General features: G+C 42.4%; 1 protein-coding gene across 2 annotated transcripts in view; it reads left to right on the top strand.

Annotated features, from left to right (window-relative positions):
• Positions 1 to 24,939, top strand: part of LOC147693338 (transient receptor potential cation channel subfamily M member 2-like) — a 623,295-nt gene that overhangs the window by 91,733 nt on the left and 506,623 nt on the right. For both annotated transcript variants that reach the window (XM_086933675.1, XM_086933674.1), the window contains exons 4-6: positions 4,916 to 5,075; positions 22,918 to 23,098; positions 23,462 to 23,622. In XM_086933675.1, the coding sequence (XP_086789801.1) occupies positions 4,916 to 5,075; positions 22,918 to 23,098; positions 23,462 to 23,622 (502 nt within the window). The remainder of the gene's footprint in view (positions 1 to 4,915; positions 5,076 to 22,917; positions 23,099 to 23,461; positions 23,623 to 24,939) is intronic.

Raw genomic sequence — 24,939 nt, 5'->3', positions numbered from 1 at the left:
AGAAGCAAACATTGAAGTTCCTGGTTAGCTTTTATTTAGTCACATTATAATATTTTACGTTTCAAAACTGACAGTGAGGTTCATTTATACCATATCAAACAGCATTAAGCCAAGAGCAGAGGTGCACTGCTGGGAAGGCTTCAGCCATTGGTTCTTCCACAGCCTCAGTCTCACGGTTCATCTCAGATCAGGGAGCTGCTCTTTCTTACTATCCAACCTTCTAGTTAAAATCCTGTAACTTTTGTGGTCAATGTCTGGCTGTTAGGGTGTTGAAATATCGACTACAAAAATATAGTTGACATAAATATAGTTGTAAAAATATCGTTTACAAAAATATCGACACCCTATACTTAAACAGGTAAGTACATAAATATCTACTCATAAATATCGTTGTAATAAATATAGATGTAAAAAATATTGACTTTTTAAATTAATTAAAATTACATTAAATAATAAATAAATATAAGTACTATTAACAAAATACATTACATTACTTTTATTTTTTAAATATTTAAAACAAATTAACTACACTTTTTCATTATAAACTTAATAAATGTGTACATATACATATATTGAACACATTACTTTATATAACAACAATAATACATACATATAATTAAAATATACAATATATTATTAGTTAAAACATTTGATAGCATAGGTGTAAAAATTACTATTCCCACTCCAGAGGGTGCAACAGTAGGGAAAGCGTTGGATAGCGTAGGGGTAAAAATTACTATTCCCACTCCAGAGGGTGCAACAGTAGGGAAAGCGTTGGATAGCGTAGGGGTAAAAATTACTATTCCAACTCCAGAGGGTGTAACAGTAGGGAAAGCGTTGGATAGCGTAGGAGTAAAAATTACTATTCCCACTCCAGAGGGTGCAACAGTAGGGAAAGGGTTGGATAGCGTAGGAGTAAAAATTACTATTCCCACTCCAGAGGGTGCAACAGTAGGGAAAGCGTTGGATAGCGTAGGGGTAGAAATTACTATTCCCACTCCAGAGGGTGCAAGAGTAGGGAAAGCGTTGGATAGCGTAGGGGTAAAAATTACTATTCCCACTCCAGAGGGTGCAACAGTAGGGAAAGCGTTGGATAGTGTAGGGGTAAAAATTACTATTCCCACTCCAGAGGGTGCAACAGTAGGGAAAGCGTTGGATAGCGTAGGGGTAAAAATTACTATTCCCACTCCAGAGGGTGCAACAGTAGGGAAAGCGTTGGATAGCATAGGGGTAAAAATTACTATTCCCACTCCAGAGGGTGCAACAGTAGGGAAAGCGTTGGATAGCGTAGGGGTAAAAATTACTATTCCCACTCCAGAGGGTGCAACAGTAGGGAAAGCGTTGGATAGCCTAGGGGTAAAAATTACTATTCCCACTCCAGAGGGTGCAACAGTAGGGAAAGCGTTGGATAGCGTAGGGGTAAAAATTACTATTCCCACTCCAGAGGGTGCAACAGTAGGGAAAGCGTTGGATAGCGTAGGGGTAAAAATTACTATTCCCACTCCAGAGGGGGCAACAGTAGGGAAAGCATTGGATAGCGTAGGGGTAAAAATTACTATTCCCACTCCAGAGGGTGCAACAGTAGGGAAAGCGTTGGATAGCGTGGGGGTAAAAATTACTATTCCCTCTCCAGAGGGTGCAACAGTAGGGAAAGCGTTGGATAGCGTAGGGGTAAAAATTACTATTCCCACTCCAGAAGGTGCAACAGTAGGGAAAGCGTTGGATAGTGTAGGTGTAAAAATTACTAAATGTATTTTGTCATTTATAAAATAACAAATCTTTATTTTTATTTATTTAATCATTAATTAAATAATTATTCAATTAAAATGTAATTAATTCAATACATTTTCACTAAAAAATTCCAGTACACACACCTAAAATTAATTTAAAAATTAACATAATTAATTACATAATTATTAATCAATTAACTAATTGAAATTAATTAACTATTATTTATTACACTATTTATATTCATTTAAAACATTAATTTATCTATTATTTTATTATATTTAAATTACTTCCCACCCTACTCCCCTATAAACCCACAACCCGCTACGGAACTATTAATACTAAATTCAACATAAAATACATTATTAACTAATAAAATACTACAAAAAATACTACTTTGACTACAAATACTCATTAAAAACACTACATTACTTATAATTATTTAAAAAACGATTTTTTTGTAAACCATGTTTTTGTAAACGATATTTATTACAACTATATTAATGTTATCGATATTACTTACCTGTCTGTCGATATTCTGGTCAGACTATATTTTTGTCATCGATATTTCTTCCTGTAGATATTTTTGCTGTGATATTTAGGTTAGTCAATATTTTTGCGACAATATTCCCGTTCTGTACCGTCTGGCCCAATCTCATTCTGCGCCGGCAAAACTATACATCCTATAGAAGTTCACTGAAATTAGATGACAGCTCAGTGTCATGTACATGTACCAGACAAGGATAACCCGGTACATCATGAATACCTGTTTCACAGATCATCCACGCTGCAAGCATTCCCTACCATGACTTGGCGAGACAGAGTTTTTAATGAGATCTGAATTATGTGTAGATTTGAACATTACTAGTGAATTGGACCGTGGCGCTTTTGAGAAGTGTAATGTCTAACAAACATGCTACTTACCTTCAGTAATGCTCTTCCTGGTGGATACTCTAACTCACCACAGATTGCTCACCTTAGATTGTGACCCAGGCACCAGAATGGATCGGGAGATGCTTTCCAGCGGTGCTCCCACTCACCATACTCACCTGAAAGGGACAGAGAAAAAGCCGCAAATAAGCAATACCCCTGCGTTTCTCAGTTTCTCATCCTTTCCTTTTTCAATCTCTCAGACATAAAGCAAGAATAACACTTGGATAACGAGTGCTTAGTACTATCTGATCGGTGTTAAAAGGAGAATTCTCCATAGAATGTGGGGGTGGGAGGGCCTTGAAGAGTCTACAGGGAGGGAGAGCACGCACCAGATTAAGTGTTACAAATGGTAAGTAACGTATTTTTATGATTAATACTTTTAACCACCGATTCCTCACTCTAGAGTAGATACCCAAGGTGTAGGTTCTCTGGAGTGGACTCGGAACGAAAAGTCTGGCAGTGCCAAGCAAGCAAAATGTCCATGCCCCTAGACTTGCTCTTAAGACATTACTGCTTCATGAACATTATGCACTAATGCGCATGTTGCAGCCTGGCAGATTCAAAGACAGACAGTGGCAGCAGCGTTGGCACTGGTACAATGGGCTCTTGGGCCTTTCATCTGTATTTTACCCATAAGACAAACTAATGTAAGTGCAATGAGGAGGACAACCTTCAAGGTCAGATGACGCCCGGAGCAGTTATCCATCAGCTCGAAAGGCCTACACATGAGGAATGTCAAGACCAAGTTAACGTCCCACTGTGGCATCACTAACGGCTTGGAAAGAAACGTGTCTACCTTTAAGAGATCTCATCACAACACAGGATTTAAACAAGTAAACACAGAAAGCCTAAAAGGTCACACAAATAACCATTTTCTTTGCCGACTTCAAGACTTGCTCATCCAACAGTTTTGCCTGTGAAGTGACTGCATTCCAGGCACAACATTGGGTCACAAATTTCTGGCAGCACCTAGGATAAATAGTTTTTATGGAAGGTCAGCTAGTGGTCAGCTAGTGGTTAGGATGGCATCCCATTCCTCAATAGGCGAATTGCAAACTGCTGCCACTCAATCTCCATGCATGGAGGTGTAAATTGCAAAGGGTCGGATGTAGTTTTCTCTGTTGAAGCATCAACCACAGACATCTAGTCATGTGAGACTAGGTTAAAGATGAAAAATAATGCTGACTGCGATAGATTGTGAGTCGTATGCAAAAATTGAATTGGGCCCGGTTGACGCTTACTGTCGGACTTTCAAGAAATTTCTGGAAAGTGTCTGAGAAAGTAGAAGTTCAGCGGGACCAGGATGCATGCAGTGTCAGGGGAGGAAGTGTCATCGGGAAGCCGCTGGATAAAGTCAATATGAAGATTTCCACTTTCCGGCTTAGGGTCAGATGTACAAACATTAGGAATACTGATTTCCTAATTGCGAATGCCTCGATTAGAACCCTTTGGAAGAGCTTCATAAACACTCATCTGTGGTAGATGGAAGAGTACGGTGGCTGATAAGAGCCCTAGGACAGACAGATCTAATAGAGGTTCTTTAATAGGGCAAGGTTTTAGTTATAAACCAACTTTTATTGGGTGAGGAAAGGGAACAACTATTGATTAAAAAAATGTAATCTGGTAAATGGGATAGCGTGTCCAATCCGGCAACATTTTACACACCAGTTATAGTGATCATAGCCCTCATGATTCTGGTGCTCACTTATAATCAATTACACAGCAAGAACAGATATGATTCCATTGAGAGTTGTGTGCCATTGAACAGACAGAAATTGCCATAAATCCGCAGATGCAGGACGAATGTGAAAATGGAAGGATTTGTGGCGAATCTGCTGGTATCATACAGGTAGTCTGAAGCTATGGCAGAAATGTCCCCAAGATAATACACAAAATGATTATACAACCGTTTTCTTGATTTAGTTTTGTTTGGCAGATCATAGTAACATTCAGGATACATTTATGTTATGAATTATGTCTCTAAATGACTTGTACATTCTTATAAGTTACAGATCTCCTCCTAGAAATCACTCTATTACAACAGCGGTGGCAAACGCCTGCTGTTTGTTTTTGTTACAACTTTTGTACATTTGCTCTTGTAATGGCCGCAGGCATTGATAACATGTCTGGATATCAGAAAACAACTCCATTTTGGTCAAATGCTGTCTTTTGTGGATATTGACCGTTGGTGTTTCTCTGATGGTCAAGTAGCTTCTTCCCCCAACACAATACCTGCCCTTTCTCTTTCCCTCAGGATAAATGTTGAGGACCAGCATCTAACAGTGACTTTAGGCTGTGCTGAAGATCAACCAGCAGACAGGAAGTCATGGAGCCAGGAGAGAAGCTCCAGAAAGAAGACTCCCACTTCTACCGGGGAATTCACATTCAAAGGCCTCAGAAAAAAGAAAGCAAAGGTGAGTGATCACTGATGGTCCAAAGCTTGTCAAGGACAAGGCCAGCAGTCATGAGTCAAATACAAATTAAGAGCAACAGATTATTCTCAAAAGCAATAAATATTGCCCTCTGTACTGGAAATGAGGAAATATGGTCTCAATTGTTAAAACTCAATAATAACGAACAAGAAAGAAATGCAGACCTATATAACATATGTCAAATTTGGCTTCTTTTCAAATGTCAATCAATCAATCATTTGTAGAGCGCACTACTCACACGTGAGGGTCTCAAGGTGCTAAGGGGAGGGTGGGAGGGAGGCAGGCAGCTACTGGTTGAACGGCCAGGTCTTGAGATGTCTCCTGAAGGTCAGCAGGTCCTGGGTGTGGAGAAGGTGGGCAGGGAGGATGTTCCATGTCTTTGCGGCGAGGTGGGAGAATGATCTGCCGCTGGTGGTCGTTCGGCGGATGCATGGGATGGTGGGGGGTGGTGAGATTGGCGGAGCGAAGCTGGCGGTTTTGGGTGTAGAAGGACAGGCGTTCGTTGCGGTATGCTGGTCCGGGGTTGTGAAGTGCTTTGTGAGCATGGGTGAGGAGTTTGATGGGGATCCGCTTGTTGACTGGGAGCCAGTACAGATCTCTAAGGTGGGTGGTGATGTGGCTGTGGCAGGGGAGTCCAAGGATGAGGCATGCGGAGGCGTTCTGTATGCGTTGGAGTCTTTTCTGGAGTGTAGTCAAGGTTCCTGCATAGAGGGCGATGCCGTAGTACAGCCTGCTGCTGACAAGTGCTTGAGTGACCGTTCTCCTGGTTTCGGTGGGGATCCATCTGTAGATCTCGCGGAGAATTCAGATGGTGTTGAAGCAGGAGGATGACATGGTGTTGACATGCTGGGTCATAGTGAGCGTTGAGTCCAGAATGAACCCCAGATTGTGTGCGTGGTTTGTGGTTATCGGGGCAGCTCCCAGCGAGGTCGGCCTCCAGGAGTGATGATGAGTCTCTGGGAGCTAATAGAAGAGAGAGTTTTCTTGCGCTTGATATATTCAGTCATGCCGTTGACATGGAGAGACCAGATGGTTTGTAGCATGGTATGATGTTGAACCAAGTATGGAGGGAGGTACCCTTTTGCTAGAAAAGGTTTGGGTCACAATAATAAAACAACAAATTTCCTTTTCCAAAGATTTTTTTCGAGGATGGAAAAATCCTGGCAAGTCGCTAAACTGTATAGCGACCTTCCCTTCAGTGTGAAGAAAGTCTTTGCACAGGTTATCAAATTTACAAAACTCTTTGTAACAATTATTCAACAGGGGCACATTATCACACATGAGCTTAAAATTTCAATTATTTATTAAAGGTCTTGTTAAAATATCAGTACAGTACTGGAATCATATTATGCATCATTTAAAAACAATTTGTCACAAACATAAAAACATCTTTAGTGAAAAAACATTCAAATTCACAATTTATTGCTAAAAAAAACCCACATTTTTTTCTTTAGCGGAGGATGTAAGAGATGGTTTGGTGTGACTTGTAACATCCACAAAAATAAGCTGCCTTTTTACTGCCTTCTTGGACATGGATGACATGAGTGGAGTAGTGCAGGAAAAGATAGTCAAGGAGGGCACAGTGGCAATACTCACCAAGTAAACAACGAAGACCTGATCAGGAGAGTCAATTGGCAAGGTGTATGGTGAACACTCGTGGAGGTGACTTGCTGTATTCAATCACCAGGCTGCACCAGCAGCTCCTCACAGACAGATGGGTCCTGTGAAAGGCTGTAGTACAGTGCCTTAGAGCGGGCCTGAGAAGTGGCTTACCAGTTCGATTGGCCTGGAAGCACCAGTACCCCTCTGGGCATCAAGGAACTGCAGAGTGGAAGAGCAGTGCTGACCAGAGCATGCTTGTGCAAAAGATGAGCGCAGAGGTAATGTGGAGCTTTCCCTCCTCCCTTCCTATCCAATATGGAGACCATCTGTCATGTTCTCCAAGCCACATGGCTTCAGGAATTTTGAACGTTGCCTCCAGCATCTCTGTAAAAATGCCAGAGGCTCAACAAAATACTCCAGGTTGCACTCGGCAGGGGTGTGGGCGATGCAGTTCGTGGGTGTGTCAATGCCCTCATGCTTACCTGTAGCTGGCATTAGTGACCACCGGCAACAGAAGTTCTGGATGTCGCAGTGACTCAAAGACACACACCGTGGAGGAGTGCTTTATTAGCTGCAGAGACATCAGGGCATAGGAATCCAAGAGTGGGGGATGAGGCAAGCATTGAAGCCTCATATGAATGACCCCAGTTAGTCTGCACTGCATATGGCATCCCAGACACTTCCCATTCAAATTCCGCTGGGTGGCATCAGGGCTCAAGACACAAGCCAGTCACATTATATTTAGAATCATTCATGGAATAGTGAAAACCACCCTATGTTAGAGGCCCAAGTAAGTGGTGAGCGGCATTTGTCAGGACCTAAAATGTAGTAAGTCACTCTGCATGTGTGTGTGAGGAAAAATAATAAATATATTGGTTACCAAAGGAACAGGGCTGTCAGGCAGTCAGCATCCTGTGTGCTTGTAGGGGTTCATCTGTCTATGAGTTGAAGTGAAAAGCCCACTCTCCATGCTCTAGGTACGTCTCATAGTGTCCAGCTTTCTAAGCATGGTGCACAGCCAGCGGACATCTCAGCGAGAGTTTTAGGTCCTGATGAATGTTGCTGGATCCCTTTAGTGAACCTACTTCACTCTGCCCTTCACTCATCATTTTCCATCGCTCATATGATGAAGCATGTCACCTAATGATGAGTGAGGGTTCTCATCCTGAAAGGATTTCTCCTTCCTACTCTCTTTGACATTACATTTCTTCCTTTTTTCTTCCTCCTTCCCATGGCATGCCATCCAAATATCAATCAAGGCATACGTCAAGAATTTGTTTCAAGGGTGCTCTTGATCTCCTCATACGATTTACTTAATTTGTAAGAAGTTGTTGAATCCACCCCTTGGTGCGTAGTCAAATTAAAATCATCACACATGACAACTGAGTCTTGCCACAATTTATTTTACCAAGGAGGAAATTAACTATTGTTGTACTAGTGTTAGATGCACAGGGTACATGGAATTGTGGCCCTTCCCTATATGAGGAATCAGGAATCAGCTAATTCCCAGAGTTGTCATTTTTGACCCAATATGAATTCCACTAATTCCTCCTAGAAAGTAAATCCAAACCCCGCTTTGGTACATCAATTCCCTTTGCTACAAACTTATTATACCCAGGGCTGCTCAATTATGAGACTCACAAATGGTAAGGAGAGAAGATGATGGTTCGCAGTGTCAAATTGCTCTCTAATACATTTGATATTCTTAACAGTCGAAAGCATGCCGGCAAAATTCCAGTGGAGTATATGCACTTCCTGGTTATGAGTGATAAAAGTACTAGTCATTAAAAAATAGAAGCTTCTTACGCATGACACAATAAATACGCTTAATTGAAACTTCCTACTTTACCATTTTTGCTCCCACACCCTTCATTGAATAGTTTGTTTTATTAGAGAGCCAGGCTCTCATGCACCTTGCGCCCAATCACTTCCCGCATTACCCCAACCTCCCCAACCAAGAAAACTTCCCCATATTTCTCAAAAAACCCTGCCATTTCCATCCTACTTTCCCAAAGGAAAGAAGATTTAAGTAACTTCGGTGTAAGTCTACACTTGTTCTCCACATTGTGACAAGATGGCAATAAGACTGACAATACCGACCCTGAGCACAAGTGATAATGACATGCCCAAACCTATGCCACCAAATTCAAGCAATTTTGAGAAAATCTATCCATACTAATATAATAAAGAGAGTGCCCAAACCTTTGAGGCGGGTAATCTCAGGAACCACAGCACCAATCACAACACCCAATACAGTGTTGGAGAGGGCAGTTGCAGCAGAAGGACATAGGCTATGCAGACGCCCACCATATACATTTAAAAGGTAAAAGAACCGTGCCAGCAAAGTAGTCCCTTGTGGGCGTGTCTGTGGGTGTGTGTTGGCAGCGCGACAAACGCTGGGGGGCCTGTGGTACGTTCCGCCCTTCATGCAATGTCTCATATTGTGTGCTGTGGGCGTGTGCTGGAGGCGTGGGCTTGTGCGAGCTTGGGATTACGTAAAAAAAAAGCGAGCGTTGTGCCCAATATTTCATTGTTTTTTCTTCCCAGGTTCTGTACATTCCAGCTCCGGGTGTCCACCCTGCTCCCTTTAAATACCCCTGCACCCCATAATCATAACCCACCCGTAGTCCTTAAAATACCCCAACACCCTTAAACACTAAACCATCTTAACCCTATAAATATACCCTGTACCCCAAAACCCAAACCTATCCCTAAACCCTAAAAATACCCTTGTACCCCAAAACCCAAACCTAGCCCTGAACCCTATAAATACCCCTGTACCTCAAAACCCAAACCTATCCCTGAACCCTAGAAAAACCCCTGTACCCCAAAACCCAAACCTAGCTCTGAACCCTAAAAATACCCCTGTACCCCAAAACTCAAACCTACCCCTGAACCCAAAAATACCCCTGTACCCCAAAACCCCAAACTATATCTGAAACCTTAAAATACCCAAACACCCCAAAACATAAATACCTCAGTACCCCAAAACATATACCCCTATACCCATATTTACCTTATCCAAACATTACAAAAAAACATGCTTTTACCATTCATGCATTTACAACGAATTTCGTTGTAAATGTATGCGTGGTAAAAGCATATAAAATGTAATGCCATGCGTTATAATGGCATTGCGGGGTCATGGTACGTTCGTAATGAAAGTATGCGGAGTGATGGTATGCGGAAAGAAAGTTGCGAAATAATGGTTGTTTACCCTACCCTGGTAAGTACATTGGTGGCATGGCGGCCCACATCTCCAGCAACATACTTATATTTTTTCACCACCGATTTGAAAAATGCACAGGTCTCTCTCATTGATGGCCAGCTCCGACATACACTTTTAGACACACCTCCCGCCACAAGTTCTAGAATTGCGAACTTTAGAGCTGGGGAGCTACGTTCGAATCTCGGCATCAGCTCAATATCCTGTGATTCCAGGCAAATTGCTTTGTCTTCCTGTGCCTACCACAAATGAATTTGTTCTTCTGTAATGTAAATTGTGCTCATGCCATGTTGTCGAGTTCGCGCTATATATATATAATGAATATAATATGAAATGGAAAGAACAAAAGAAACCTAAGTAAATCCTAATACAACATTGCATCTGAGAAATTAAAGATAATTCAGATACAAACTTGCCAAATCATGATGAAGAGAGCCATTTTCACAAGCTCTAGCTACAAACATTCCTAATCACAAGGAGTGAGCTACAGAATCATTTCATGTTAGCCGCCCCTAATTGTTTTAATAAATCCTGTGCTTTCACTGGATCCTGAAAACATCTGACCGTTATAGCATAGCTTCAGATTAACAGAGTCTAATAAGGAGACAGTTGCTCTGAGTTTCTGGAAGGATGACATTGTCTCTCGCAAATGTCATTGGCGCTCAACTGTCTCTTGACAGAAGTCAGACTGGCAAAAAAGTTTACTGCACACGCTTTAATAGGCTTCCAAGAGTATGCCAACTAAAATATAAGTTACCTGAAAATAAAATTCCCCACATAGATCAAAATGACATGGGGATACTGTGCTGCCCCGTCCTTGGTCGGCTTATGGAAGGAGAATCTTTAATCCTGTCGAATCTGACGATCCATGTCCCGGTCTCCAAGCTGAGAAAACTATTGCTTAAATAGGTGAACAATGTAGCTTGTATGGTCACACCCCTCATTTCCCTCTGGAATCCCTAACTCCCGGATGTTGTTTCACGTCTTGTGATTTTCTATATCTTCCATCATTTGGGATATGTCCTGGAATTTTCTTCCTGTTGACCAACTTCGCTTGTAATGGCTTTTGTCGACTTCATAAGACTAGTGGTTCACAACTCAATATCGTTCAAATAAACTATATTCTTAGACATCTTCTGCAGTACCACCTGCTTTTTAAGATGGGAAGTTTTTAGAGCCAGTGAGTCCTTTTTATATTCATCCCTGTGAAATTGGAGCATATTGTAGATTGAGGTCAGAAAGGGGGACTCTGTGACTTCAGGCTTTGAGACTTTCCCTCCAAGGGTTGACAGCCCAGGCTTGACAGCAAGATATGTTTCCAGAAAATCGTTATCACCTAGTATCATGCATGACTAAGATATAACCGTTTGTGTCCCCAACTAGGTTTCGTTAGCAGGCATCAATTTAGCCCCATCAGTATCCCAAATTAGCCTATTCTTGGCAGTGACCCCAAAGGCTCCAGTGTTATATAATCCCTGTCTGAGGAGTCTGTCCCCATCCTTAGTTCAATCACATTGGTAGGGCGTCTGGGGACAAGCCCTCTACCATTGCCTACCAGTACCCTGGGTATGTCTGTTTTGACCTTAGGATCTGAATTGCAGTCGGAGCCTGAAGTATATAGACCAACTACTTCAGAGAAGTCCAATGGCTTCCTGAGTCTCTTATAGCATTGAACCAAGGACATAAAATGGAGGGTGCAACCTTCCCTTTGGTCCGGGTCAGGGCTACACACACACACACGCACACACACACACACACTCAACTAGGAAGGATAGGCACTTTTAAGTAAAAACATTTATTACACCAGAAATAACCTGTTTCACACTATATCTAAAACAATTACACAGTAAATCATAAATACAGCAAGAAGAAACGTTGTAAGCTGCAATAATGAGATGAACATCTCTTACATAGTTAAAATGTCATCTAAAACACCGTAAACCTACTTCTACTCTCTACACTAAAGGCCTCACTTTTTGTGATACTCCGGTTGCACAGGAGCCAGCTCCATATCTACGAGGCTGCACTAAGCCACTTTTTTGGCTTAATGCTTCCTTGTAAATACCGTTACCTTTAACACAGTTTTCTGCGTTAAAGGGGCCTGAAATGGGTGTTGCTGGGGGTGCTCCCGGCAACATCCTTGGCTTTTTGACACTGCCCCAGATTTACGAGAAATAGTAACTCTGAAGCAATGAGGAACATCTTTATATTGCAGAACACATAGAAATAGGAAAATGCCTCTAGTGATAATTTTCGTGCGGCAAGGTTCCCCTTCCTGCACAAAAATAATCATCCCTATAATGCAGGCACCCTCGAGCAAAGGTGTCTGCACATTGTGTGCTTGTGCATGGTAAAAGGAGAGGAATGTACCATATCTGATAGGTACAGCACACTCTTACCCTTTTCTTTTGCCGCAGGGCAGCTATGCAGGAAGGCCTGCTGCACTGCCCTATGCTAAAACCTCATAAATGAGGCCCTAGGAGAGCACAGAAATCAGAACTAATTGCAATCTAGAGTTTCTTAAGGAGAAGTGATGAACTGCATACCTTGTTGACAGCGAGAGATGTTGTTATCAGTGGAGGCATAAGGCAGTGTTCCCTGTGAAGTGTAAATGTGATGCGGTCAAGGCCTTCTCTGAGACTCTATTTTATCAGCACTGGGCAAGATGTAGCATCTTTGAAGTATGCTGGCAGTAGGCAAGACCATCTCTGTCAGAATCTAGAGCAATAATCTGGGCGAAGGACCTCTCCTGCCAAGTGGTCAAGTGGCAGTCAATATATACTAAACCTTATCAGAGATTGGAATTACTGTCATTAGTCTAGAATGTCTGACAGATTATGCGCCTCAAGGTGTGCGTCGCAGATGTTTCCTTATGACATTAGCCTAACTACCTGACACATTTCTCGGAAAGGTAAGGTCAGACATCTGCGTCAAATGTCAGAAATGGCAATGATTCTGCATGAATTGAGAAAGATGGCGACCTCCATCGTCAAAAGATGGTGACGTCTATTGTCTAAAATGGAGATTTCCATTGTATATACTTAAAATGGAGTCGGAGGACCTTAGGGGTTTATTACCCCATATCTCTGCTCAGGCTATAATCCAGAAAAACAGTGAGAATAAGCCTAAAGAGCACCAATACAGGAGCGGCTCCCAAGCCACTAGAGACCACCCGGCGAGCAGACCACACAAGCAATCTCCTCTCCATAGATCAGCATCAGTTGACCATATTTTAGCCCCTATATTGCAGTCCATACTCGAGTCTCCAGAGCGAGTCAAAGTCATGTCTGCCCAGAGCCACCATGCCACAGACAACCCTAGAAGCATCCAATCTCTCAAAGTTATTTCAACAGAATCCCAAGCAATAACACCAATTGCAACTGTCACTAAATCTTTTAATATACAACATTATTATTCTACAGTTCTTTGCTTCCATACAAACACATATTCATGACCATGATATCTATTTGTAACACTTCACATTGCCATACAACATTCCTTTAAAGCCAGACCTATTGGCATTGCAAATGTTTGTTGAACCACCCACTTTAACAAGCGACTTGTGAAAGTAAATTTGGATATTTTGATGATGTAGTTGGACTGCTACTACTGCCATACATTTGAAGAACATTTGAAGTGCAGACTTTAGCTCAAAGGGAAGTACAGTATATCAAAAATGAGACTTTCCCACCATGAACCAAAAACAATCCTTCCCGGGTTTCTTTGCTATTGGACTGAAGAAACACACATTCTAAATGGGTAAACATTTGATGTGCAAGCATACACAATCTTTATTTCCTGATTCTTTTGTTGGCGAATCCTAGATCTAGAATTGGTTTGAAATTCTTCTTGGGTCCCCTTTTCTGTATTAGAAAATATCTTAAATATATGACTTTCACAATAGCGGCATGGGAATAGGTTCTATTGCTCTAATCTTTAGAAAAGAACCAGACTCCTTGCACAGATCAGCAAAATGATATTTTGGCATCAAAGTCAGTCTAACAGAGGGAGGAGGACCAGCCCCCACTTGTCCCAGCAGCATTTTGCCATTCCAAAGAGCCAGATGTAGGTCGCCCAATACTGGTCGGTAACGGACGAAATTACCGAATTTCGGCCGTTACCGACCGGTATTGGGCTTTTCAGATGTAGGTGGCCAAATTTACGGATTCGGTAATTTACCAAATCGGTAATTTAAGGAATCGGTAAATTACTGATTCCTTAAAATACCGAATTGGTAAATTACCGAATCTGTAATGTAGGGAGCACTCAAGTTAGTGCATTCCAGAGTAAGGATTTGTTATTTACCACCAACTACAAGTTGGTGGTAAATATCGAAAACCTTTGCAAAAGCAATTATTTTGCTTTTACAACGATGTGGCAGACATACATGCCCTTAGGGCATGTATGTGTGCCACATGTGCACCCATGCACTATTCAGCGGTGCAAGAAGGTGTCAATGTGACATCCTGCCATCCTTGAAAATGTTCCCCCAATTACCGATTCGGTATTTACCGAATCGGTATTGCGGTTGCGGTATTACCCATTCGGTTTTTACCGAATTGGTAATACTGAATGGCTTCCCATTCATTCCTATGGGCCTCCAGGCCCATAGGAATGAAGGGGAATTACTGAATCAGTAAATACCGATTCTTAATTACCGAATCTTACCGATTCGGTAATTTTTACCAAAATATTATCTACATCCCATTTCCCTATTCCTAAATACCGAATTGGTAAAATTCGCGATTTAAGAATAGGTAAATTGAGATTACCTACATATGGACTCAAGTTACTTACCATCGGTAACACTCCTCCTGGTGAAAAGTCTAACTGCAAATTGCTACCTTAGAATTTTCTCCAGGCACCAGCCTGGACCAGCACATTTTATTTAGCAATGCTTCTAGGCACCTGTAACGCGGGCGGGAGGAATGGGAATGATACAGGTTTTAGTTAGGGATGGCTTTATTGAGGCGTACAGGTAGTCTGTGCAAGTTTTTCTTAAGTGCAGAGAACGCCGGGGAGATCTGCTACGGCTGGTCCGCTTCTTCTTTCCTGGGCTGGACGGACTCCTCCTTAAACCCTCGGGGCTCCTCCTTGGTCTGTGGTCTTCGTCCTCCGTGGTGTCTCTCATCGTGGACCGTAAAGGAAAGAAACAGACCGTCAGGGGATAGTCCCGCTATCCATGATGCAATGGGGAAAAGGCGTGGGGAGTTTGTAACCCGTGACACAGACTCTCGTCCATGAGGGGATTGTGCACAGGAAGGGTAACTACATCAAGGAAAAAAGGAAGGGGGATCTCAGGTCACACGGTGACTCCTATTTCCCGAACCAACCCGCACCTCTCCCACGTACCTGGGTAAGCCACACACCTCCCCAGGGTGTGTGGCGGGGCGATTCGAGGGGTCGGTGGCCTCCTGGCTTCTCTTCCTCTCCGGACATTGCTCGTCCCAGCTCCTCCTTCGTTCGTACGCCGCTCCCTCTCTCCACGACTCCGCTCGGCTCTCCTGCTACAAAGCTCCTCTCCACTCTCGATCCTTCGCTCAGGTCTCCTCCTATGCTCTGGGTGGACAAGCACACCCCGCTGTTCCCTGCTTCCGCATGTGACGTGACGGCCTCGTCATCCGGCTCCGCCCACTCGTCCTGGTGCATGGAATTAAAGGGCCAGTGAACCACTTCACCGTCGTAGGGGCACGCACTGTAATCCATCGAGGGAAGTTCATGCTGTGAAGTGCAAACAAGAGGGGAGGGGTATTGTGAGTACTCCGCTGGAGCAGTCGCTCCGTTACAGCACCGCTAGCTGGTTTTGTGAGGCTCTGGTTGTCTCCTTATCAGCACCCTAGAAATTATAGAGCAAAGCCCTAGATAAGTGCCAGCTCTGTGCACTGAAAACAATTTGTTGTCATTTAATTTTCCACGATATCAGGCACGAAGTCTGACCAATTATTGGTAACTGTGTGCAAATAATAAGGAAGGACTTTTTTGGATGCTAAAAGAGGCCACTCCAGAGGATCAGGAGGTGGGAGGGCAATGAGGAATCTGCAGTTAGAAGGTGTATACTAAGGGTAAGCAACTTGTTCCTATGATGGATACCTTTAATCCTAGATTCCTCATCTTAGAATAGATATCAAACAGCACCTTCCCAAAGCCAAGGGTCTGTGGGAAGGACCAAAACGTCTTTCCTTTCTTTTCTCCAGGAGTGAGGGGAGAAAGAAAATGCTGGTATGTGAAAGATTGCCCAATATGGAAGAGAGTCACAACTTTAGATAAGAAGGTTGTCTGAGTCCTCAGTGCCTACTTTTCATGGAAAAAAGTGGTGTAGGGATGTTGCACTGAAAGTGCTTGTGGCTCACTCGTGCAATAGCTGATGAACTGCAATGGGCAACACAGTCTTCAGAGTCAGTAGACAAAGCGAGCAGCTAGGTATCTGATTGAATGGCATACACATGATCAATGGCAAGATCAAGGGTACGATTTGGTTTGGAGGACTGCAGAGCTCTGCCCGAGTCCTCTACTGTACTAACTCTGCTACTGTACAGAGCTGACCCAGTAGATCTCTGCCACCCCAGAATTCTTTACTTGTGCCACTGGTGCAGTCGAACAAAGCTCTGCCAGTGTGTCCGGATCTAGTACACTTGCACCCCATGAACACTCATGGGCACCAAAACAAAGCTGACGCGTGGTCATTGGCGCTGGGATAGCACTTAGCACGGCTGGGTTTATCCTCACAACTTGCAGCCTTACTCGATCAGCGCAATCATTCTAATATATGTACTTTACACACTAACTCCCAGGGCACCTCAAACTGATTCTGCCTATTTAACATACATGTGCAAATGAATCCCCGCCCTATTAGTACCATTCATATGAGTATTACAAGTCAGAAGGGATTATGTGTCAAAGAAGCAGCACTCTGTGACCTACAAATACACACCATTAACTTATTCTGCAACCTGCCTATTGGTGTTAGCTCTTAACCAATGATGTCCTAACCTCAATTTAAAGGTGGTTCTTTCATTTTATAACTTGACCCTTGCTTTTTTGATGGTGCAAGGGTTCCTAAGTTGTACGCAGGCTTGTTTTTGTGCCAAAAGGGACAAAACAATCCCTTGAAGAATTATAATGGGAATAAATAAAGACGTTTCTCCTGGTTATGCCTCTCCTAGGGATGCATAGTATTTTGATGTATTTCCAGATTTACCATTAACCCCTTTCACGTCAGGCTAATTCTCCAGCGGCGCGGGGGGGGGGGGCGCATGTTGCCGCTGTACTTATGACGAGTCCAGCTCGTCTTGCTGCACAGTGGAGCTGTGCTCATGATGAGCTGGACTCGTCATGACTCCGCCCACTCCTTTAGAATGATCGTACAGGCGGGGAATTAGCCGCACGTGGGCCGGCCGCGGCAGTTACGACGAGCTGAGGTTGTCATAAGCATGGAAGGGGTTAATGGTAACTCTGGTAAAGCACCAAAATCCGTTGGTGAATGCGTTGGAACACCCACGCTCCACCCATGGAAAGCCTCCTTGGGGCAGAATAACACCACGATTTCTGAAGTGTTGCACTACTCTAGATTTGTCAAGTCATGCAAGATGGCCTTGCGTTGCTTCATAAATTAAACCTAAGATCTGTGTCGCTCTTAACCAGGTATTTGTAAAGCCCAAACTAATCACCCGTAAGGTGCTGGGGGCAATTGGGGAGATTAAGTGAGCAATTGCCCAGAGTCACATGATGCTGAGCTGATATGCCTCCGGTGCTTAAGATTGAACCATGAGCTCCGGAATCAGCTGTCCTGTCTGCTGCGCCACACCATTGCGTGGTGTAAGGTAACACAACTCTTTCATAATTTATACTGCAATATCTATATGCTTAGTAACTAAAATGTTTTGTCACACATATACCTTACATAATCAGGGGCACATTCATCAAAGGGTTGCATCACTTATGCCCCATGCAACTTGTATGTTTTATTTATCAAGCCACGCAAGTCCATCTTGCATGGACTTGCATGGCTTGATAAATCTCGAGTAATACAATGCAGTGCAAATTGCTTTATTCCACTTGTTTGCCCCCGGGGTTTCCCAGACATTCACCAATGGATTCTGGCTCACGCCCAGATTAACCATTACTGCCCTAGGGAGGTGCAACCAGGAGAAATATCTTTATTTCTCCTCACTACTCCCTCTTCCTCTCCTACATTGTGCAGCACACATAGAAAGAGGGAAATGCCTCAGGGGATTCCTGCACAAAAACAATCTTGCTACTTCTACCCAAATGAACCCTTTTTTTGCAAAATCTGGATAATGAAAAACTGGAGGAAAAATATGAGGTTCAAACCTATACCATGCAGTTTCCATGCTGCCCTTTGATGAAAGTTCATCGGATGTAACTTATGAACTGCAAGTAACAAAAGGATCTCTTTGACAAAAGCATTACCTACTGAGCTCTACACATAAAATACAGTTCTGTGATCTACGTGGTACATGGAGTAAGAACATTAACCCTCTGTGCTACTTTATGATGAATCAAAACTGCCAGTAAACACAACTCCAATCTATCTGCAGCAGGAACATTAACCACAAGAGTTATCTTGCCACTTTGATTGTTGCCTAATAACTGCGTGACACACAAGGAACTCTGCAGCAAGTGCTTTTAAACCCATAAGTAATTTCTAAACACAGTGGCCCCCAAGTTCAGCGCCAGGTGTGGGTATATCAGTCACACTGTCCTTGGACAGTGACATTGTGTCCCTGACGATGCTCTTGTTAGTTGGTGGAACGTCACATGTCGGCTTCACTCCTGCAGATGTCGGAGGAAAGCTTTCAATCTTCAGGTTCAGGGGTTCCCAAAGGTACTGGCAACCATTAGAAGTGCTGCGTTGCAGCCACATGTCATCCATAGGTTTGCAGAAGATGCGTGATTGGAAGCTTACATACTGCTGGTGTAAAAGATACAACTGTGACAGGACACCACTTATCAGACAGCAGTGTCACACCACCAAGGTTGCTTTTTCTAGTAAACTTGAGTCAATTGGTTTCTTCAGCCCAAGATTCTGTGCTTGTCAAAACATTTGTGAGATGATTTGAATGTACAAGAAAATTGTGAGGTTTGCTCGCACAATAAAACCAGGAGCAGTTCCTTACAGAGACATTGCTCCAAGGACTTTCATCCTTAGTGGTATTTCATTTTACAAATGCTAACCTTACTTCGGATTATAGACTTTGCTTTGAGATATCAACCTCACTTCAGATTACATACTGAATTTACTTCAAATACCAGAAACTGAGATGTTTACAGATTAAATACTTATTATGATTCATTATAGAAATGTTAATTTTGTTTCGGATTACAGATGCTGATCTCACTTCAACTGATTATATTTAAATTTGCGGTCAGATTAGAAATATACATTTTGCTTCAGATTAGAAATTTAGATCACACTTCAGATTCGAGATATTTCATTTACTGAGGTTGGTTCCCATGGATATATGCTCCTGACATGAGGAGTGAGCCTCCTCACTCAGTCTTTCCACACCACCAGATCATGTATGCTCAGCAACTGAGGGCAAAGTTAGTTGCCTCATTGGGAACTACAAAGTCGGCAAGAATACTGCAGGCCCAACATGCTTCACCCAAATATTTCCACTGAAAACAGCAGACTAAATCTCTGTGTGGAACTCTGGAAAGAAAATATTTATTTATTGGGTCAATTGGATCTAGAATTACCAATTTTTCCAGGTAATTCCCCACTTCTCAAGATTCTTACAACCTGGTTAATAGTAAACGTGCTATTTATTGTGCCTAATAAACAAACATTATGTTGCAGTAATTCTGCTCGAAGAACAAAACTATGCTTAGAACCATAGAACAAAAGAGGAGTACCATCAGAGGCTGCTTAGATAAAGCGGTCTGAGTGGGATGACTGAAAAAAGAAGAGAGTCCTTCCTTTATTAATAAACCCCTCACTCACCGACCTAGTCGGTGACATGCTTCATCATCGGGGTCCACACGGATAGCCGAGTGCCATCAGGGTGTGCTGCGACACCTGGACTACAGTGGAGCTGGTATTTGTGCGTGTAAAGTGAGCGGGGAGGCACGGAGAGGCGAGTAGGTACATAGAAACCTAACCTCAACTTAACTAATATGGCATTTTGAGTTTAAATACCTTCCCTCCACCCCGTGAAGCCCAAAAGACCCGAAAATTGAGTCTTTTTTTGCTTTTAGCTCGACTATTTTGTTTTTGAGCTCTTTATTTTCACTTTGACAGATTTTTGTCAGTAGTGTACAGGAATCTAGGGACCGGCAGGACGTTAGTGTGCCCTGACCACCCATTTTCCTCAGGTCCTGACGAAAACCCGGTACCTTCCATCCTACGGGCTGAAACATGTAGACCTCACACATAAGTGATACACACGGTCATAATATACCCTATTGTATCCACACACTTAATTTTAATATTGTCCAGTACCTTGCAAATAAATTTTTCACACAAGTATACCAGGACAATTTTTAACACCCCCTTTTTTTGTTCACTTCACACACACAAATACCAGCTCCACTGTAGTCCAGGTGTCGCAGCACACCCTGATGGCACTCAGCTATCAGGGTGGACCCCGATGATGAAGCATGTAACCGACTAGGTCGGTGAGTGAGGGGTTTATTAATAAAGGAAGGACTCTCTTCTTTTTTCAGTCATCCCACTCAGACCGCTTTATCTAAGCAGTCTCTGATGGTACTCCTCTTTTGTTTGTTTATTACTGATACCCAGGGGACTAGGAGTACTCTCCGTTCACTTTTGTGAATTCAATCCCTCACTTTCTCTTTTGTTTAACTATAGAACGATAGAACATCAATCTGTATGGACTGAGTCCCATACCACCACAGTACCTATGGGTCCAGGTCCGACTAACTATAGTGCCTCACTTGCCCTCCTAACCTTACCACAGAGACTGAATTGCATCCCCGGAACACAGCACTCTCGACCCTCTCAGGGATCACGGTAACAGGACACATCCTTTCGCTCTCTAAATCACACTCTTCCACAATAAGATAACCAGGAGACACAAAGCAGTTTAGAATATTTATTTAAACTATCGTGCTCTGAAATGCACAATTATAAAACAAATGCATACCAAAAACAATGTTAGCATGGTTAATATTTCATATATCATGAAAAGCCGTTATTTTATAGGACAAAATAACCTATATAAAATAACATTCTTGTGTGGGTGCTAATGCCAGGCAGATAGAATAACAAAGGACATTGTTGTTTGCCCTTCTCTATGATGTTCAGATTAAATCACAGCTAAAGAAGAGAACGCAAAAACATATGCAGGTTCCAGGTGAAAGTACAACGAGGCACAAAAGCAAAATGTGTTTATATAGTAATGTCTGCAGAGGAAAATGAGGCCTACAATGTGCATAGTTAGACTAATATAGGTACAACTACAGAGGGCCATGTAAGAAACACAGGACAATACCACACGGTACGATATTCATAGGGTGCAATAAATAGCGTCGATTATGAGATTGTAAAAAATAACATGTGGATATTGATGTTTATTGCAACAAACTCTGCAAGATTCTGTAAATACAGCATGCTTTTTCCTGGTTAAATTTCAGCAGGTTTGACTTGCCAAAATGTAATGATGGTTGAGTTCTCCGATAAATATCTGAAGCTTCAAATACCTTCAAACTCCCAATTCTGACCCATGCATAAAAGGGGTTTATGCACTGGTCAGAATTAACTGACCCACTCGTAATCAGCTTCTTAGGGTTCTGCCTGTAATTCCATATTATGTTGCAATCTGAGTTAACTTGTATTGGGAGTTATGTTAGTACAGATTTAATTTCTTATGAGGCGCTAAAAGCTATTTGGCTCACTACCCAGTGGTTGCCTGCCCTACATATTATAAGTCTAGGTCTGAAAAGAGAGCTAGTGCCCGTCTATATTGGTGTAAAGTGTTATACATATGCCTTGAAAAGCCCAGACAAGTGGCCCAATCTTTGAGAATGGGACCTGTTCATTTGTTGTGTTCATCCTTAGCCTGGTACAAATGACTGTGCACACACAAGGACCAGTACCCCGAAGTCTATGCTGTCGTGTAGGTATTGCATTAAAAGTGTGTTGTAGAATTCCAATGGGTCTGGTCAGTTAAAGGCTCCTGGTTGGTGCGGATAAAATTCCACCTTTTTATCCATTAAGATAGTCTCTCATTCTTTACCTGGTTGGAAACAAGACTGCCAGTCGTGAAGCAGATTGAAGTCCTTGCTACGCTGCTGAAGTTACCAAGCAACCTCTGCCTTCAGGAGAGTACAGATGGGATGTAATAGTGTCATTAAAATGTACACACTATTGATTCTTATTACAAATGGGTCTAGAAGGAAGATGCTATTTATTGCATGTCATAAATAACGATACACACGGTATATTATTATTTAACAGGTGCAATAAATAGCACTATTGTTAGTTTGGATGAAATTACATGCAGATTCTGGTGTTCAAAATACTAAGCCACATGACACAGTAAAAACTGTATTCTTTTTCTCTGTAAAACTATGTCAGGTTTGACATGGCAAAATTTAACAAAGGTTGAGGTATTTAACGCATCCGATAATTATCAGATACATGAAATATGTTGAACCTCATAAAAACAGAGGTTTGCGTGCTGGTCATAAACAACACCCTCCTCGTAAGCAAGCCCCATGGGAAGGTAACACCATTTTAAGTGGTGCAGCATACCCTGAAGTGTAGCAAGACATTCAGTATTTGTACTAATGCTTGTTAAGGTGGGCTTCAGTTTTATGCTTTCTATGCTTGACCTGTTTGCTGAAGCAGGACAAAATGATGATACCAATATTTGAGGCAGTGTGCTCCTATTTTTACTTAGTCTTGCAGCACCATTTCTTAGTACACATTTTCAATTAATAATTAGTGTTTCATAACAACACAGTGTGCATTTTATCCCTAACATTTTTCCTTCTGATGCTTTTTCTTCATAGTATGTGCGCACCTCCGACAACACCCCTCCTGAATTTCTATATGAAATGATGATCGACCAGTTGCAGCTCAGGGTGCCCAACCTGCTGATCTCTGTTACAGGAGGATCCAGGAACTTCAGTATGAATCCCAGGCTGAAGGAGCTGTTCGGAAAGGGGCTTGTCAAAGCAGCTCAGAGCACAGGTGAGGAGGGACATCACATATCAATAAAGACCCCTAACTTTACTACTACTAAACTGAGAAAAATCCTAATTTTAAGACTTTCGGTATTCACAGAAGGCATTTAGGAGTCCTAAAGTTAGGAGTCCTAACTTTACTACTACTAAACTGAGAAAAATCCTAACTTCAATACTTTCAGTATTCACAGAAGGCATTTAGGAATCCTAAAGTTAGGACTCCTAACTTCTGTGAATACCAAAATGAGTAAGTGCCTTCTGTGAATACCAAAATGGTAGTAAATTTAAGATTTTGTGGTAAGTTAGTTCTGTGAGTCCGGCCCTCTTTTCAGAATGTTCTTCTTATCTTTGTACATTCCTGTCAATATAGAAGCCTGGATCATCACTGGTGGCTGCCATGCTGGTGTGATGAAGCTTGTTGGAGAAGCAGTGCGGGACTTCAGCATGACCAGCAGCAGCTACAAAATTGTCACCATTGGCATCGCCACCTGGGGCATCGTCTACTACAGTGCCAGAATGATCAGCAAAGCGGTGAGGGAACGCGACACAAGAAAAATGCCAAGGGATGCAAGTCATCCATAGACATATGAAGGACAAAGGAGGAGGGTAGCTGTCCAGAAGACTAACATGAAGGGTATTTGAGAGATTGTGGGTGATAGGTACAGTCAGACATTGTAAAGGCCACCAGTGGGAATATGTGTGAATGAGTAGATGTCATGGAGGACTAGTGGAGGGTGGGAGGACTCTTAAGATTTGGGCAGTTTGGGATTTTATCATGGCGAATCCCACGAAAAAATATTCAACATTAGTATCCTGGTATGCTGACAGGAATTGTGTCACATGCTGTATTTTAGACACTGAGATCACATGATGTGCTTAAGTAATGTGACATTCTCCCTGTTATAAATCAAGTCTTTTTCTAAGCTACAACATTTCAACACACCAGTCCTTTTCTCTGAGAGGAGAGCTGAAATATGCATTTTGACCCTCAGAAAGACTGAGCCAAAGATCGTAACAAAAAGGCAAATAGAACAGCCACATAAAATATGGCTGACAAATAAAATGAAAATCTTGGGAAAGCATATAAACACTCTACAGTGTTACGAATATAGTATGTTACGACGCATGCCATTACATTGCATACTTTTACAATGCAGTTGTTACAATGACTGCGTTGTTAGTATGCGATACCATTACATCACAAGTCATTACAACGATTTGCTGTAGGGGGCGCTCTGGACTTAGGAATAGTATTATTTACTATTCCTACTCCAGTTTGTGCAACAGCAGGGAAGGTGTTGGATTTCATATGCAATACCTTGGCGCCCCCTATAGCAAGTTATTGTAATGACTTGCGATGTAATGGTATTGTGCAGTAACAATGCGGTTGTTGTAACAACCTCATTGCAATAGCATCCAGTTTTTTTTAACAGCGTTGTAAACGCTGTTTCCCCAGTGCTACTAATGACAGCATGGCTCACTTGGTGTACGTGTGGCGCCGCGGCCAGGGCGACTAACATTGGAATCTGGGGATCACAGTTCGATCCCCGGCGCCAGTGGCAGATTAGCCCAGCACCATGTGACTCTGGGCAATAGCTCGCTTAATCTTCCTGACGCCCCCCAGCGCCCGGAGACCCTTACGGTTGATTGTTTGCGCTTTACAAATGAGGATTATTATTATTATTAATATTATTATTATGTAAGTATGAGCTGCTTATTGATTTAGTCCAGTATGCAAAGATCATAGAATGTATTTATACATAAAAACAATAATTTATATTGTTCTTCTGCTGAGGTTGTGATACTCATAATTTGCTAACAGTGAAAAAGCCGTCACAACTTTGCCTA

This window comes from Lissotriton vulgaris, chromosome 8 (genome assembly GCF_964263255.1).
Source record: "Lissotriton vulgaris chromosome 8, aLisVul1.2, whole genome shotgun sequence".
NCBI classification, from domain to species: domain Eukaryota; kingdom Metazoa; phylum Chordata; class Amphibia; order Caudata; family Salamandridae; genus Lissotriton; species Lissotriton vulgaris.
The sequence above is the reverse complement of the archived record's forward strand: the minus strand, read 5'-3'. Positions and strand labels throughout refer to the sequence as shown.